We start from the raw sequence: 15849 nt of genomic DNA, 5'->3' as shown, positions 1-15849 counted from the left end.
TCAACGTTTTTTAACATTTTCTGACATTTTCTGGACCAAACGATTCATCGATTCATCGAAAATAATCGTTAGTTGCAGCTCTAGTTGCAGCTCTACTCCACTCCTCGAGTCATTCCCAGCTTAACCCAAAATATGGATTACTCCGGTTTAAAAAAAAATAGTTGGTGAAACAACAAAACACACTGTTCATAATCCAGCGGGTGAATTTACGAGTTGCCACTTGCCACAAAAACCATGCGTGGCCTGATGACATCCTTTTATTATGTAGTAAAACCTGACCCATGTTTCCCTGTTCCACTGCAATGTTTTCTTTCGTCACTTAGACCTATAAAAATGGCAGGAGTGCAACTCAGATTAATGTTCTACCTTAAAGTAGCACCATTAACATTGTTTCCACTCTCTTTCTGTCTCCTTTCTCCATCCTCCAGGCTCGTAATGTAAACACAGGAGAGCTGGCTGCTATCAAAGTCATCAAACTGGAACCGGGTAAGTTCTCATCTGTCTGTCTTTTTCCTTATCTCTCCCTTTTTTTCCGCAGTGTTTTCTTCTCAGTCATTTTGCCTTTTTTTCCCCTTCCCTTTTCCCACAGATGTCCTCTTCCATCTTTTTTCCTTTTTGCCTCTTTCCTTAGATAGGCTATTTTTCTCATACCCCTTCTCAACCCTCGTCTCTGTTCTCTCTCACCCTATACTGATGAATCATTTCCCTGCCATTGGTGTCCCCATGAATGATTTTCCCTTTTTCTCCTTGGCTCGTTTCCACATTCGGTGCATCATCCAATGTGGGATTTAAATTTAAAAAAGAAAAATGTGCTGATTCCAGTTCCGCTGCTCTCCATCTTTCGATATATTTTATGAGTTTGCTTCTCTATCAGTTAGCCAGACACAAGCATACACACACACTCAAATCCATAAGCATATAGACTTCTCTCTTTTGATGTGCCTTGTAAATTACGATTATCAAGTGTTCAATACCAGATTATGTCGATGATAATGCGGTTTGTTTGTTTGTCTGTCTGCCTTTTTTCTCTTCAGGTGAGGACTTTGCTGTCATCCAGCAGGAGATCATAATGATGAAGGACTGTAAACACTCCAACATCGTTGCCTACTTTGGCAGTTATCTCCGGTGAGTGTGTGCATATATATGTACATGCATGTATGTAATTGTGCTTTTTATCAGAGTATGTTATGGATATGAAATCGTACACATCAAGTGTGTGTTTGTCAGAGGGAGAGGGGCTAGTGTATGTGAGAGAAATGCGATTATGATGGGGAATTAGTTGTGTGAGATGTTTGTTTGTGTAAAGGACTGAAGGTATATATATTATTGACAACGTCATATGTCTATGTGTCCGTCCATGTATATGCACAGGAGAGATACGTTATGGATCAGTATGGAGTACTGTGGAGGAGGCTCTCTGCAGGACATCTACCATGGTAAGAAGACACACTCAAATTGCATACAATATTTGAATGTATATAAAACTATGTTTTTATTTTTAACCCATTCCATCTCTTTATACCGTCCACCTTTCTCATTTTCTCTTTCCATGCCTTTACTTCACTCCCCCAGTCACTGGGCCTTTGTCAGAGTCACAGATTGCCTACATGTCACGAGAGACCCTACAGGTACGTTGTGTTTTTACTCATGCAGATATAGATTTTGGTTAATAAATGGAGAGAATAAATGGAACATAGCCTTCTGCTTAACAGGAACTGCTTCATCTTTTCTTAATCAGACACTAAATGAATGAATAGCCGTGAGAGTTTCCACTTGCTATAAATTAAATGAGTAACTTAAGTGAGCAAATTAAGAAAGTATATTTTATGTGTTATGGTCTAAAGATTAAACTGTGCTCCATTACAAAAATGTTATTATGATCAGACATAAATTAGGAACAAACAAATACTGAGACGTAAATGGATTTATGCACTAAAGCTGCATTTAATTAGAGAGGAAACTCTGTTAAGTGTTAGCATTGTGAACTGCAGCCAGTCATTTTATTACTGACACTGATGATCCATCTGTTCTGCAAACTGCTAAGAAAAAACAAAACTGTTTGGGGTTTTTATTACCAATATTTTAATTTTAATTTATTATGTTTTGTTATTTTCATTATCTCTGTGACCTTTTATTCTGCTGCAGTATGACATCAGTCAATGTGTGATTCTGTTTCCAGGGTTTATACTATCTACACAATAAAGGCAAAATGCACAGAGACATCAAGGTGAGTTTGGGAAAAAACTGTATGGAATGTGCTTCGAGAAATTGTGTGTACTTTTTTTTTCTACTGTTACATAAGATAATGTGTGTGTTAATCCATCACGGGTAACTATAATCCTAGTGCTGTAACAAAAATAAAATCCTTATCTAATTATAGCGATACGGCTTATGATTTTCATCCAGATAAATTATTATTTATTCATGATCAATAACAAACCACTTTGCAACATACTTTCTCAGGCGAATCTGTTAAATCTGAAATGTGCTCGATCACAAATTAGTCAGTGTGATTTCTTGTGTTGTGTCTTGATGCATCTGCTGTTTGTTCTCGACAGGGAGCCAACATCCTCCTGACAGACAACGGCTATGTTAAACTAGGTGAGAGCAACATGCAGTTTACTTCAAAAGACTGAATCTGAATGGCTTCATTTATTCACTTGGTCTCCTTTTCTCTGTTCTCTGACTCTTTCCTGTACCCCCATTGTGAAATAACGTCTCTTCGAGACGTCTTCGTCTCTTTTTACTCAATTTCTCTCATCTGCTGTATTCTCCCCCTTTTGCCCTTCTTCTCCCTTTTCTCTCCCTAGCTGACTTTGGTGTATCGGCCCAGATCACAGCAACTCTGGCCAAGAGGAAGTCATTCATTGGAACTCCTTACTGGTGAGTTTTGCTTGTTATTTCTTTGTCATTTACCGCAAAACTGTCAAATGTCAAGATGAATGCAGGTTAAGTAAATCTCTATCTGAGTGTGAATGAATGACTTTTTCTGATGGATTTCTAAATGAATTGACAGGTGACGAGTTTTTAAAAAAAATCAAAATTAAAAGAAGTTCTCTGGTTGAATATTCACAGGTTTCTTTGCTCCCCCATGACAGTAAATGGAAAAACATTTGGTTTGTGGTTTGTGGGCATTGTCATTTTCAGGTTTAGAAAACACCAATTGACATTTTTAAATAATTTTCTCCACTAGGGGGTAAAGCAATTTGAGTTTCTCGTGAGACCTCCAGGGTCCATATGACCTGGGTCGATGGCCCTGACCTTTCGAGGCTGGTTTTCTGCTAACCGAGGCGGAGTGGAGCCAAACCACTATCTCCCCTCAACAAGCGCAACAGTGGACTAGGAAGCTGTTCAATTATGTTAAAAATCCTGCCTAGTTCCACTCTAACAAACCAGGGGTAAATAGCATTTTTTGGCCCCAGATGGATTCGCACAGAAATTGTGTCATGGAGAAGTCAGCAAGCAGTACTTGCATATTAGGTCACGGTGAGAACCCTGTGTGCTGCTGCAGGGAAATACTGTTAAAAGATCTAAATTTACTTTTTATGTAGCTATTTTTATTAACCTGATTTTACGTAGTAAGAATGAGCACACGTTATTCCAATTTAGTCCCCCTTTTGATTCTATCGTAATGTCCTCCCTTCACACTTTCTCCCCCCCTCTCTCTCTCCCTCTCCCTCTATAGGATGGCTCCTGAGGTAGCTGCAGTGGAGAGGAAAGGAGGCTACAACCAGCTGTGTGATATCTGGGCTGTGGGAATTACTGCAATAGAGTTGGCTGAACTACAGCCACCCATGTTTGACTTGCACCCAATGAGGTACAGAATCATGTGCAACTTTTTGTCAATTCCTATAGAATTTGAGATAATGCAGGGATATAGGGATCACTTTGCCCATTCCTAATCATTTTACTGTATAGGGTTTCCTCCAGGATTTTATTTAAACCATGGGGGAGGTCTGCCGGTCGAGCGGGGGGGCGGGGGGGGGTGGTCTTGCAGAACAGGATCTTGCAGTATCACTAGGCCAAAACAACAACAAATTAAAGATATAAGTTAATTAACTAAACTAGCCTATGCTGAATCCAGCCAAATAACGTTATGTCGTTCTGTTCAAAACGTGTATCTGAAACGTGACAGGTTTCCTCTATCAATAGAAAATTAAGTTTTACAGTTTAAAATGAATCTACAACAAAATAATATCTCTCTCTACTGTATAACCAAAGGCTCGCATGCTTTATCAGGCCTAAAGTAATCTCTCTTTAACAAGTGTCAGTGGTGGAGTGAAAATTAATATTAGAATGTGGAAAAATCCCCATTCGCGCAGCCGCAGCGCTGCTGACTGCTTTGCGAGTTGGCAACGTTTCATTAATGTTAATATATTTGTTTCAGTCACTGAATGAAGCCTGTCATATTTGGGACAAGAGTTGGGACCTTACATTGCTTGCACAAAACTCTTGCTCAGCATTTGTTTGTTGTTTATTTAAACCAGTATGCACAAAGAGCGTGAAGCCTTATTGGCACAGGGCGGGAGGGAGGGAGGGAGGGAGAGTGAGAGAGAGAGCGATTGAGCGAGTGCGAGTGAGTGAGGTCAGCGGTCTTGGCCATTAGTTCATTTACTTCTTTTTGTGCAGGTAATATTTTGTGAACAAACGGTGGAAATCAGGGGGTTAGTCCGGTTCCGGTGCCGATGGTCTTAGCGGTCTATTTTGGTTCGTTTAGAACTATGCATATGTGAAAGCAAACCGTACCCACATCTGTTTACTACATTGTAACATTTTAAAATAAAGCTTGGTGACACACCAGAGCCATAAGTTAGCATAACCAATCCTCAAACATTGTAACGATATGAAAACCATCTCTATGTTTGTTGGGGTGACAAAGTCAAAATATATTTTTTATCACTTTACATGCACTTTAAGCCCTGAATTGATGCATGAATCTCTTTTCTTGAGTCTTGAGATCTAATCTTTAACTCTCTCTTTCCTTTCAGGGCACTGTTCTTAATGACCAAGAGTAATTTCCAGCCTCCTAAATTGAAAGATAAACTCAAATGGTAAGAGACCACCTTGTCACCCACTGTTCTGTGTTCACTGCTTTCAAACATTTATTGAAATGTGCTTTAAGCTTAACTGTTGAGGCTTTCATGTTTTGTCCAATCTTTGTCTCTGTTGTTAAAATGTTTTTTTTTTGGTCTTTTTCTTCTTTGCTGGACCAACAGGACAAATAACTTCCACCATTTTGTCAAGCTGTCCCTGACTAAGAACCCAAAGAAGAGGCCCACAGCTGAGAAGCTGCTGCAGGTAAGCAATAAATCAACTGATTAGATGCTCGCACTTTATATATTACTGTATTTAAAGGATACTATCGTGAGTGATGCACCAAGACTGTACATTGGCATCAGTTGACATTGTAGACCCACATCTGCAAATGAGATGAGATTGGCCGATATAGTGTAGATTGGCCCGACTATTGTAATTGAATCTGTAATTCTATTCGAGACCAAAAGGCCCTAAAATTGTCAGTTATTTGTGATTAAATGTAGTGCTTTATAAATTTGTATGATTGCGTTTGTGATTCGTTAAAGTTAGTGTGAATATTGAAAGCCTTCAAAATGTTTGAATTATTTTGATATTTCAAATTTCTTTCTGTACCTTTGATAAAAGAACAATAGAAATAAAATAAGGTAACAGTATCCATAGACCATGTATTTCATTCTTAATGGCTCTGTCTCTTCCCTGTTTGTGTTCCAGCACCCTTTTGTGTCTCAGCCCCTCAGCAGGACACTGGCAATTGAGCTGCTGGATAAAGCCAGCAACCCTGACCACAGCACCTACAACGACTTTGACGATGACGACCCCGAACCTGAGGTAACCTTCTGTGGTTCGCTTTTTTTTAAATTGAAAATGTCATCAGAGGAATAATTACGTTCAGCTTGATCTCAAATTTTTTCCCTTCTCTTCAAATGATCTTGCTCTGTCATCTCATTTGTTTCTCTCTCATGAAATTTCTCTACAATTTGCCCTCACTCACCTCAACAGATGTCCCCACCTGACTCATCTTTCTGCACTTTGTCCTTCCTCTATCCCATCTTTCCTCCTCTTCTTTCACCTTTTGTTACCATTTGTATCTCTTTTCACTCCTCTTGGCTTTTATTTCCAATTTCTTTCTTCCTCATTCTTCCTCTCTTTCTCTTTGTAGCACTCCTTTCTCCTTACCTTTCTTTCTCCTTTTCTTTTTGTTCTTCTCTCTCCTCCATCCCCCCCATCCTTGACCTCCTCCTCAGTTTAAGTACAGGGGCCATTTCCTACCCATAAGCCCCGGTGCTCGACGTGCACCCCGCTTTGCGGCCCGTTGGAAGGTACCAGCGTGGGCTGCGGTGTCTGCTGTGATTTCATTTTAACATGAACGTGAAGTGTCAGTTGTGTTTTGACGTGGACGAGGACCACAGAGCTGAATGAATAGAAGCTGAGCATCTACTGGTGTTGTCATGGAAACTGACACTGGCATGTTGGGCTCAAACAGTTGATGGATTACCATGGTCATTGCTTAATTAGTGCACTATGCAAGTGATCACTTAATGAAAAATCAGCTGTATAATCACTCAATCCTAATTTTAATTTAACTTCACAGCTTTGAGATGTTTTCAGTCGTACCAAGTGATAATTTATGATGACTTTAGCATTTAGTAAAGTTTGTGTGAGAATACAATTAGAATATCACTTTATTAATGTCCCCTGGACATTTGTGCAGAACAAGTAATACGCTAAATATTAAATGGACAATAATAATAATAATATAAATGTAATAATTAATCTTATAAATACATGCTTGCATAAAAACGGTAGAAACAAACCCATGATCACGTTCCATGACAACATAGTTTAGATGCTTTGGCGGCCATATTTGGCTGTACATCAGCAGATCAGTAAATACCACCACTGTCGATTAGGGTTAGCTTAATTCATCCTAGTTATGTGGCAGCAGCTGAGTAAACAGATGTGTCTAGGTTTATAAAGATGGTTTCCAGTGTGCGACAGTGTCATGCACCACAGAAAAATGCATCCAAAACCACATCCTGCAAATTTAAAGTGCTGACACCGTGCTTTCTTTCCTGTCCACGTGTGTCCAATGTGCGGTTTTCCGCATTAGACTAAAAAAGAGGAAAATATTTCAGTCAATCAGTGATTAAAGAATTGATGAAACAGTGTTTTGGTTTTGCGTCAGCAGCCTCTGGTTTAAAGATCAAAATCTTGTGTCTCCATTTGGAAATAAAGGATGGGTTATATGGAAAGGGTTGGGATGCTCAGATGGAAGCCATCTTCATCTGCCTTTGTTGTGATAGTTACTAACCTTGAGTATGTAATGAGTATAGATTTTATTACACCTACAAGAAATGGTTTTAAATAACAAACATCAGCTACAAATGTAGCATTTATTAATGCATCTTCTTGTTGAGGTCATATCTTCTTTTTTTTCTGGTTGCTCTACAAGCATGGTTTGATTTTGCTGTGTTTTGAATATTGATGACATGAATTCAAGTGGAGACTTGTATACTGTTAGTTAGTTAGAATAACTTACATTATACTGGTCATGACACAATAAAATGAACCTCTATTAGGCCTAAAGAAAACCAGTAATTTGCATTTTATACAGTAGTTGATACTGTTTCTAAATAGAATAGGCATGAACATGAACTGTGTGTGTCAGTTGGTGGTGTGTGATGCATATTGAAATGCATTTAATCAGATCTATTTCAACTACACCATTTTTCTTATAAGAACTCATTAGCATAAAACATTGCTGTCTGGGAAAGTCTGTGTTCCTGTCTGTGCTGGTGTTGAATATGGTGCTTTGTTTTGTTGTTGTCTGGTTGCAGAGTGCAGCTGGCCATTTTTTGCAGTGTCATCACATCCCACCTGCAGGAAATAGCAGTGGGATTATGTTTTGTGTTGTGTTTTTTTTTTTAACCCTCTCAAGTACAGTGTACACATTACTACACAGTGTTTATTCTTTGAACAGCCCCTTGACTGTTTGTATGTGTCTCTGTTTGTTTCCTGGTAGTCTCCGGTCTCTGTTCCTCATCGTATTCGTTCCACCAGCAGGAGCACACGAGAAGGAAAGACACTGTCAGAGATTAACTGTGAGTGTGGTCAGCATGATTCAAAACGCTTTAGTTGTTTGTACCATTTAACCTATTGTCTTATGTTGTTTCCATTTCTGTACTCACCTCTGTCTGTTTCTTACCGCCTGTTTCTCAGTTGGTCAGGTGAAGTTTGATCCTCCGTTGAGAAAGGAGACAGAGCCCCACCATGAGCCGGTGAGTTATCATCTTATCATCTATATCTTCTGTGTGTGTGTGTTTGTGTCTGTGAGTGGGATTATATGGTTTGTTTTGTTGCCACTTCACCACTCACCAGCATGGCAGATTCTCACTTAATCACAGGAAACAACCCCCCCCCCCCACTCCAAACAATCCATGACGTTGTCAATCAAAAAGTTTCTATGCACATTTATTTCGAGCTACATTTGTAAATCGACTGCATTGATTATTTGGACTCCTTGCCCCCAAGTATACAAGCATTGATGGGGAATCGTTTGCTTGAATGACGCGTCTCAATTTCTACTCCCCCTTTCAGTTTGTGGGTATTCGGTGGTTTCCGGTGTAAGCCTAATTATTAGCATGTTGAGCGCCATTCAGAGTCTTCCTCCCATCCACTAACTTAAAAATATCTTCTATCTATAATTCTTGAAGCTGATATTGAATAAAATCAATCTCCCTGTCAGTCCAAAAATGTACCAGTCTGAGTTTTTCTGTGGCTGTTGTCTTATTCTTCTGTGTACTGGCTTTTTTCTATTCTTAGTAGCTCGACTCCCAATCACATTATCTGGTTGTATGACTTTGAGAAATTCAATTTAGCCCAATTTCAGACGTTTCATTTCAGTCGGGACATTCTGATTTTCCCATATTATTACGTGTATGTTTCAAAGGTCTATGATAATGAGGTGTAATAAAACATGGACTTAGAAATCAGAATGGCAACAACCCAGAGACACATACATGGGTGAAGCAGAGACAATAGCCAAATGTTAGCAAGCTTGTCACTGAAAGTGCAGCCAAACGGTTTTACTCCAGATTTGTGGGCGGATGAATGTAACTGATAATGGTTACATTCTTTCAAAGGTTTTTACTTACCCAGGCTTTAAAGGTAGTTTATGTAGTTAAGTCGATTCGAGTGTGTATTTAATGAGCCATAGTTTCATCTTATGATGATTTTCGATTTTAGAGCCAAGAGCTAAAGGAAGCATTGCTAGTGAACACTTGGTATGGTGCAGGGATTGGTGTTAAAGCAGTTTGTTCCCTTGTGCTGCCCACTTTTTCTGCACTTTCTTTGCACTTGCACAAACTCACTTTGGTATTCCTCTTCCCGTCAAGTTCACCAAGAAACAATCGAGACTGTTACTTTTCTTTTACATACAGCACATTGCTCTTCCTCCGGTGTAGGCCTTCACGACATGACATTCATCTTCTTGTCCTTCAGTTTCTTGCTGAGTTGTGTGGGTTTTTTTTAAGCCCTTCATCATTCATCCATTCACAATTATGAGGTCTTGTATAGCATCAATAAATCATGAACACATTAATATGTTAATAGATCATTAACAGCTTACTGTTACTACTTTTGCCATTACAAAAAGTTAGCAGTGTCATCTTTATCCAAAGAGATTGTATGAAGAGTTTGTGTAAAGTGTAAGTATTGTATTAAACAAACACATTTAAACTTTCACTAGGAAAGATGGACTAAGTCAACGTGATGTTAATTCAAAGACATTTTTATCAGGACTAGAACTGGCTTTAGATAAAGCTCCTGTCATCTAATTTTGTTTTAATTGATGTCATTTCCAAGTTTTGCTGATTTTGTTTAACCCCCATCTGCTCTACTTTATATCCACCCATCCCTTAGTTAATCTATTGCCCATCCTTCCCCTCTTCTCTTTAGATTATTATTCCAGTATCAACCTCTTCCTCCATGGACTTCATAGCCCATTTTTTGGCCTAATTCCATTTTTCATTCATTATCGTTCCCTCACTCCTGCCCTGTTCCCTCCATCAGTCCAGGTTAATATATTAACTGAGGTCTCTCTCACTCTGTCTTGCTGACCAGTGTGGTTCTGAGCCCTATCTGGACTGTGTTGAGGAGCTCTACTATACCGCAAGACCTAATCTGGTAGTACTCTATCTATCCGTCTCTCTCCCTCTGTCTCTTCCTCTTTTGGCTTCTCCCTATGTCCACCTATAGTGGCTCTTTATTTTCATTCTCGTTTTTCATTCTTAATCTATTACCCAAGTACAACTACAGCACTTCTTTTTTTTGGCTTTTTTTTCGCTTTTTGGGCCCATGCTGTCTCTCTCTCTTTTTTTTTTGTCATTTTCGAGACTGCTGATAGCTTTGGCTGGTCAATGTCCTATGTGTATTTTTGCTCATTTCCATCTATACTGGTCCATCCATCTGTTACTGTTCACGTTGCTCTTCTTTTTCCAGCCTTGGTTTCTGCTTCACTAACTGGTGTTGTAGTTGTCATGGTGACAAGAGTTCATTTCGATGTTGGTGTAGTTGTTGGTGTTGTTTTTCATCTTGTTTTTAAGATGTACTTTCCGTATTATGCACACATTAGAAGCAATAAAATGAAATTGTAAACATGCACACATTTGCTCAGCTATTCTTCACTTCCCTCCATGTAGACAGCCTAAACAAAGCATTATCCCTAACTAACCTCAACCATAACCAGTTAATACCTAACCCTAACCTGAACATAATCACAATTAAACAAGGTCACAATTAGACATGGTCAGTTTTTATGCCAGAAAAAGTCCTAAAGAGGTAACACACACACACACACACACACACACACACACACACACTGAACTGCAACCTTGACGTATATCGTCATATTTCTCTCTTCAGAATGTGTGTCTCTGTTCTGTGCTTTACTGCTTACATGTGCTCTAAACTGTTGTCCTGTGATTGACCTGAAGTGTGTGTGTGTGCAGTGTGCAGCATTTTCAGTGTGTGTTTACTTCTGCATGCTTATTGCATTTTGTCAATTTCTTCAAAAGTACATGTTTGTGAGTCAATGCTGTGTTCACATTGTGGCTCTATGTACTTGACATTAAACCGTTTTGAACTTGACATTTTTTTTAATTGATCAGGTTTAGAAACACTTTGTCTACAATTTCTTACATCGTATTTCCGATCTATTCCTGTAATAATTGAAAGTACTACATCAGGACATGTCTCAAAATATTACCGTTGCCCAATAAAGTACTGATGATAGCATAGCCACTGTAACTAGGCACAGCAGCCTGTCAGGGTCTGGATTCCTCCATATGATGGAACAGTGTGAATGTGGTTGTAGCAATTGAGATAAGTTTAATGTGTGAACATCATCTGCAGTCCTTAGCGTGTACTACCAACTCCCTCACTGCCTGTAGTGGTGAGAGAGTATTACTGTTGGATAAACAACCACATTATTGCACATCACCACTGCAAGTTGTGGAAATACAAAGTACATATACACAATGAAAACAATAAAAGCTCTGTTCGCAACTTGTGCATCCACTGTATAGTATTACCCCATAACATTTTATTATTTTTACACAATGTGAACTCAACAAGTGTGAAATCTATACACACACTGTTCATATAACTGTTCTGTGGATATTAACCATGCTTAAAGTGATTGATGTGGTTTATGGGGCTGGTATATTTGTACTAGACTGTATAAATACTAACTGCAATCACTTTTGCTGCTACAGTAACTACAGCCACTGCAGTAATCAATTAAAACAAGGTTTCATTCAGTTTTTGTCACTGTTTCAGTGTCATTTACTGAGCTGTTTTTTTTTATTGACCCAGAGAAATCGAATGTACAGAATCATTCTTCCATTTTCATTCTGTGAAAATATTATGTCACTGTAGTAATGGCGTCTGTCTGTCTTGTAGGATCTGCAGTTGGAGTATGGCCATGATTCTCCAAGTCTGCTGGGAGGAAACAAGTCAGTGTCACCTTTGTCATATGTCCTCTTTCTTTTCATTGCGACTTTTGTTTCTGTCATTGTATTTTCTGTCCATGATTTAAATGTGATCCTCTTCTATATCTGCAGTTGTGTCCGTCTATTTATTTATTTATTTTTTTAATAATCAATGCGTAAAGATTGATTAAGTTGTGGATAAAGTTGCAGATTATAGTCTGATGAGGTTGAAGCACAGGGTGCTTTTGTGCTCACAAAATGTGCTTTGTCAGCTAAAGTACAGATCCGGACAAAAGACTGGCAAATACCATTATCCTGAGAAATGTGCAAAAAATAAATATTGCAATAGAAAATTGGTAATGGAAACACCTAGTAGCAATTCTACTTTTACAATTTTAATTGAAATAAATTGCTCTTGTTTTGTGAAAAACACAACTATCGTGAGGTAAAGCATGTACCAAGTAAATTCTGAATTGTACTTTTCTTTTGTAAAATGTCTTTCTGTGTTTTTTCTCTTTACTTGAACAGGAGTCTTCTCAAATCTGTAGAGGAAGAGCTTCACCAGAGGTGAGTCAGACTCCTCTCACATCCTAATTGACCCAGGGTGTGATAGTTTTCGGATCCTTTAACCACGCCCACCCATCAGCCAATCATTGTTAATGGCAAGACTAATTGGGACAAACACATGCGACTAATGCTGCTGTAATGACTTGAGGCTCACATGGCTGGACTCTTGCTGGGTTTCATTTTCCCTCTGCAGCTTGAATCACGCTTTGATATCATCACGAAAAAGGCTGTGCTGCATAAGAGCTTCCTGCAGAGCATGGCTTACACATGCACACACACTCACACTTTCATGTGTGTATTCACGCACACATGCACACATGCACCTTTATGCAGTTTTCTCAGCCAAAGCTGCAGTTTTACTCTCACCTCTGTGGAGAAACTCTTCTTACTTGCTGGTGCAAACCAGAGACAGTGACTCTTATTAGTATGCTTTGCTATTTCCAATAATTTGTATATGTATTGTACTGAATTATTTGATAAACTCAAAATGACTTTCAGTATCTCAAAAGTTAGTCAAAGTCCTCATTGATTTACCCACTTTGAATTAGAGTGTTTTTCCTATGCAAGTACATTTTAAATGACATTATATTCTGTGTAATGAAGAATAATGGGAATTGTAGTCAAGCCATTTTAAATATGGTCAAATGTTTTTGGTTTGTTTTAGTGTAAACAATGTTTGTGGCAGAATGTTGTGACAGTAAATGGAAGTGTATTTTTCTTGCTTAGCTATGACAGACAGGTGAGTGGAGAGACTTTAGATTTAGACTAGCTTGTGGCAGTTAATGATCCAACCTTTCATAGTTTCTTAAGTATTTACACTTGGTGTATAGTGAAGTGGATTAACACTTAGTCTATAGTGTATCTTGTATTTCCTGTATTCACCTTAAATGGAATCAACTCAGTCCACTCTCTTATTGGTGTTCATATTTAAGAACACATTACGACAAAGGCTCAGATTAGAGACAGTGAGTGTTTCTCTTGGGAAAAGATAATAGATGCAGAGTGGCGAGTAGGATATGACACTGTCATTGTGTGAGTAGAAATAGAAACAAGGGAATGAATAGACTTTATATTATTAACTCTGATAGAAGCCAGTTTGAAAGAATGACCTGCTTCTCTTTGCTGTTGATATTGATAAAAGCTATTATTTAGAGATATATTGCAGGGAAGTTATGTTGAATGATAAGAGATAACGTTTGTTGTCGACGTAGATCTGTAAGAACTGTATGATTTTAAACATTAGAGTCACACTGGAAGTGCGTTTTATATTGTGGCTAAACTCTCTTTGTGCTTCAGGGCTGTAGTAAGTAATGTATTGTTTTTATTATCTGTGTGAGCACGGGGCTCTACCTTTTGTTTCGTTCAGTCCTTTCAGATCTGTCCAGGGTTTAGAGGTTAGAACCAGTTTGTGGACCAAGCTTCACTCAGATCTCCCTCCCCTTCTCCCTCTCCCCAAATCCTCTTCTGCCTCCTCCTCCTCCTCCTCCTGTTGTCATGTCTTATCTCCTTTGCTTGCTCCCCTTCTCCCCAATCTCTCCCTACGTTGACCCTCCATTTCTACTCTATCCCTCTCTTTTTCCATCCCTTCTTCCCCACCCGACTCTTCACCTCCTCTCCCAGGGGCCATGTGGCACACTTAGGGGATGATGAGGATGAGGATGATGATGGTGCAGATGATGATGAAACTCACACTCAGTAAGTTCTCTCCCAGTCTTAGAAGTGGAAGCATCTTCTCGTCTCCTCCCCTCCAGAGGAGGAGGATGACGAGAAAGAAAGCTTTCCCGTCTTTCACATCCAAGCATCTCAACGCAGCACATTCACCATCATGCCACAATTGCCACCTGTGTGAATGTGTGTGCATTTATACCATGTGTGTCTCCCATGCCATGACTAGCGTTTGAAGTCTAATAGCTACTAACAGTAACCCTAACACAAACAAAACTCACCTGGAGGCCATTTACTTGCATAAATAAACAGGTGCAGGGAGTAAAGTTAGCCACTGGTAAGGCATTAATGAGTACATGCAAATGCAGCTGCATAATCAAACCTGGTCCATATTATGTTGAATTCCACTATGTTATAGCTGTGCTGTTGATTTTTTTTTTTTCAGTTTTTGGGCCCATTCAATGAAAATGGGGAAAAATGGCAGTCGATATTTTCCAAACCTCAAAATGACGATATCCTCAAATCTTTACTGTCACGGAGAAGAAAAATTAAATAAATTCACATTTAATAAGCCAAAATTTAGAGAGCCAAAAAGTCCCAAAAAGTGTTATTTTCCTATCATGAGATAGCTGGAATTCACGTGTCTCTTCCGATCCTCACAGCTCCCATTTGATTTTCACCCTGAAATGTCACATAAAGACATTCTTGCTCTAGCTCTTAGACAAAGGATTGTCATAAGTAGGAACCAGATCAGATGTGTTCAACATCCATCCATCCAAAAATAGGTCATCTCAAAACATCTTTTATCCTATATCTCAATATATATATACACACATTTCCAGGACACGACCCAAAGAATCACATATACAGTAGTTGGTGATTAATTAAGTTACTAATCAGTGAATTGTTACAGCTACATTATTTTTGAGACACGAAACATGAGGTCTGGGTGCAGTTTTGTTGTTAAGATTCTCAGGACTTTGACTTATTTGCTGTTATCTTGTTTTGTTCTGCCATCTGTGTGCCTTCTTGCTCCCTGTGTGTGTGTGTGTGTGTGTGCGTGCGTGCATGTAAGAGTGTGTTTTTGTGAGCACTGCACAAGTGTGCTCACTGCCTTCTGTCTTCTCCTCCCTTTATAAAACTGAACATTTGGCTTCCAGCCTTGTCCCTCAACGTGTAAAAGCCAAAGTCTGCGGCAGACCAGCACATTCTTTGTCGACGGATAATTTCCACTGAAGCCAGAAAGTCCTTTTATTCTTTAATATTCTCGGCCTTTTCCAAACTCAGAACCAGTGATGACAAAAATAGATGCCCCCTGACTTCCTAAATGGACTGCAGCCAATGCAAATAAGATAAATAAGAGCAGTGGGTTCCGTTTATATCGTAAATGTTGTTAATGTTTAATTAAGGTGCAGAAATGTCCATTGACCTTAGCTTCTTATATAAGCTGATCATGCTGAATAGATGCGTACAGTTTTTCCACTCATTATGCATGTTGAATCAGCATAGTTTGTCACAAATCCTCTCATATTCTGTTAAAATGCCTTTAATATGCTGATTTCCCGAGTGTTTTGTTAATTAATCTAACTGA

General features: G+C 38.9%; 1 protein-coding gene across 2 annotated transcripts in view; it reads left to right on the top strand.

The window, feature by feature from the left end:
- Positions 1–15849, top strand: part of LOC310933763 (mitogen-activated protein kinase kinase kinase kinase 3-like) — a 40621-nt gene that overhangs the window by 13511 nt on the left and 11261 nt on the right. The window contains exons 2-18 of one of the 2 annotated variants that reach the window (XM_083897331.1): positions 429–486; positions 1035–1125; positions 1372–1436; positions 1573–1628; positions 2180–2227; positions 2559–2601; positions 2811–2883; positions 3686–3817; positions 4989–5051; positions 5217–5298; positions 5749–5865; positions 8060–8138; positions 8257–8315; positions 10159–10221; positions 11998–12050; positions 12555–12593; positions 14214–14288. In XM_083897331.1, the coding sequence (XP_083753457.1) occupies positions 429–486; positions 1035–1125; positions 1372–1436; positions 1573–1628; positions 2180–2227; positions 2559–2601; positions 2811–2883; positions 3686–3817; positions 4989–5051; positions 5217–5298; positions 5749–5865; positions 8060–8138; positions 8257–8315; positions 10159–10221; positions 11998–12050; positions 12555–12593; positions 14214–14288 (1196 nt within the window). Of the gene's footprint in view, positions 1–428; positions 487–1034; positions 1126–1371; positions 1437–1572; positions 1629–2179; positions 2228–2558; positions 2602–2810; positions 2884–3685; positions 3818–4988; positions 5052–5216; positions 5299–5748; positions 5866–6281; positions 6357–8059; positions 8139–8256; positions 8316–10158; positions 10222–11997; positions 12051–12554; positions 12594–14213; positions 14289–15849 lie in introns of both variants that reach the window. The other variant, XM_083897332.1, reaches the window with a different exon arrangement.

This window comes from Microchirus variegatus, assembly GCF_963457635.1.
Source record: "Microchirus variegatus genome assembly, chromosome: 11".
NCBI lineage: Eukaryota > Metazoa > Chordata > Actinopteri > Pleuronectiformes > Soleidae > Microchirus > Microchirus variegatus.
The sequence above is the reverse complement of the archived record's forward strand: the minus strand, read 5'-3'. Positions and strand labels throughout refer to the sequence as shown.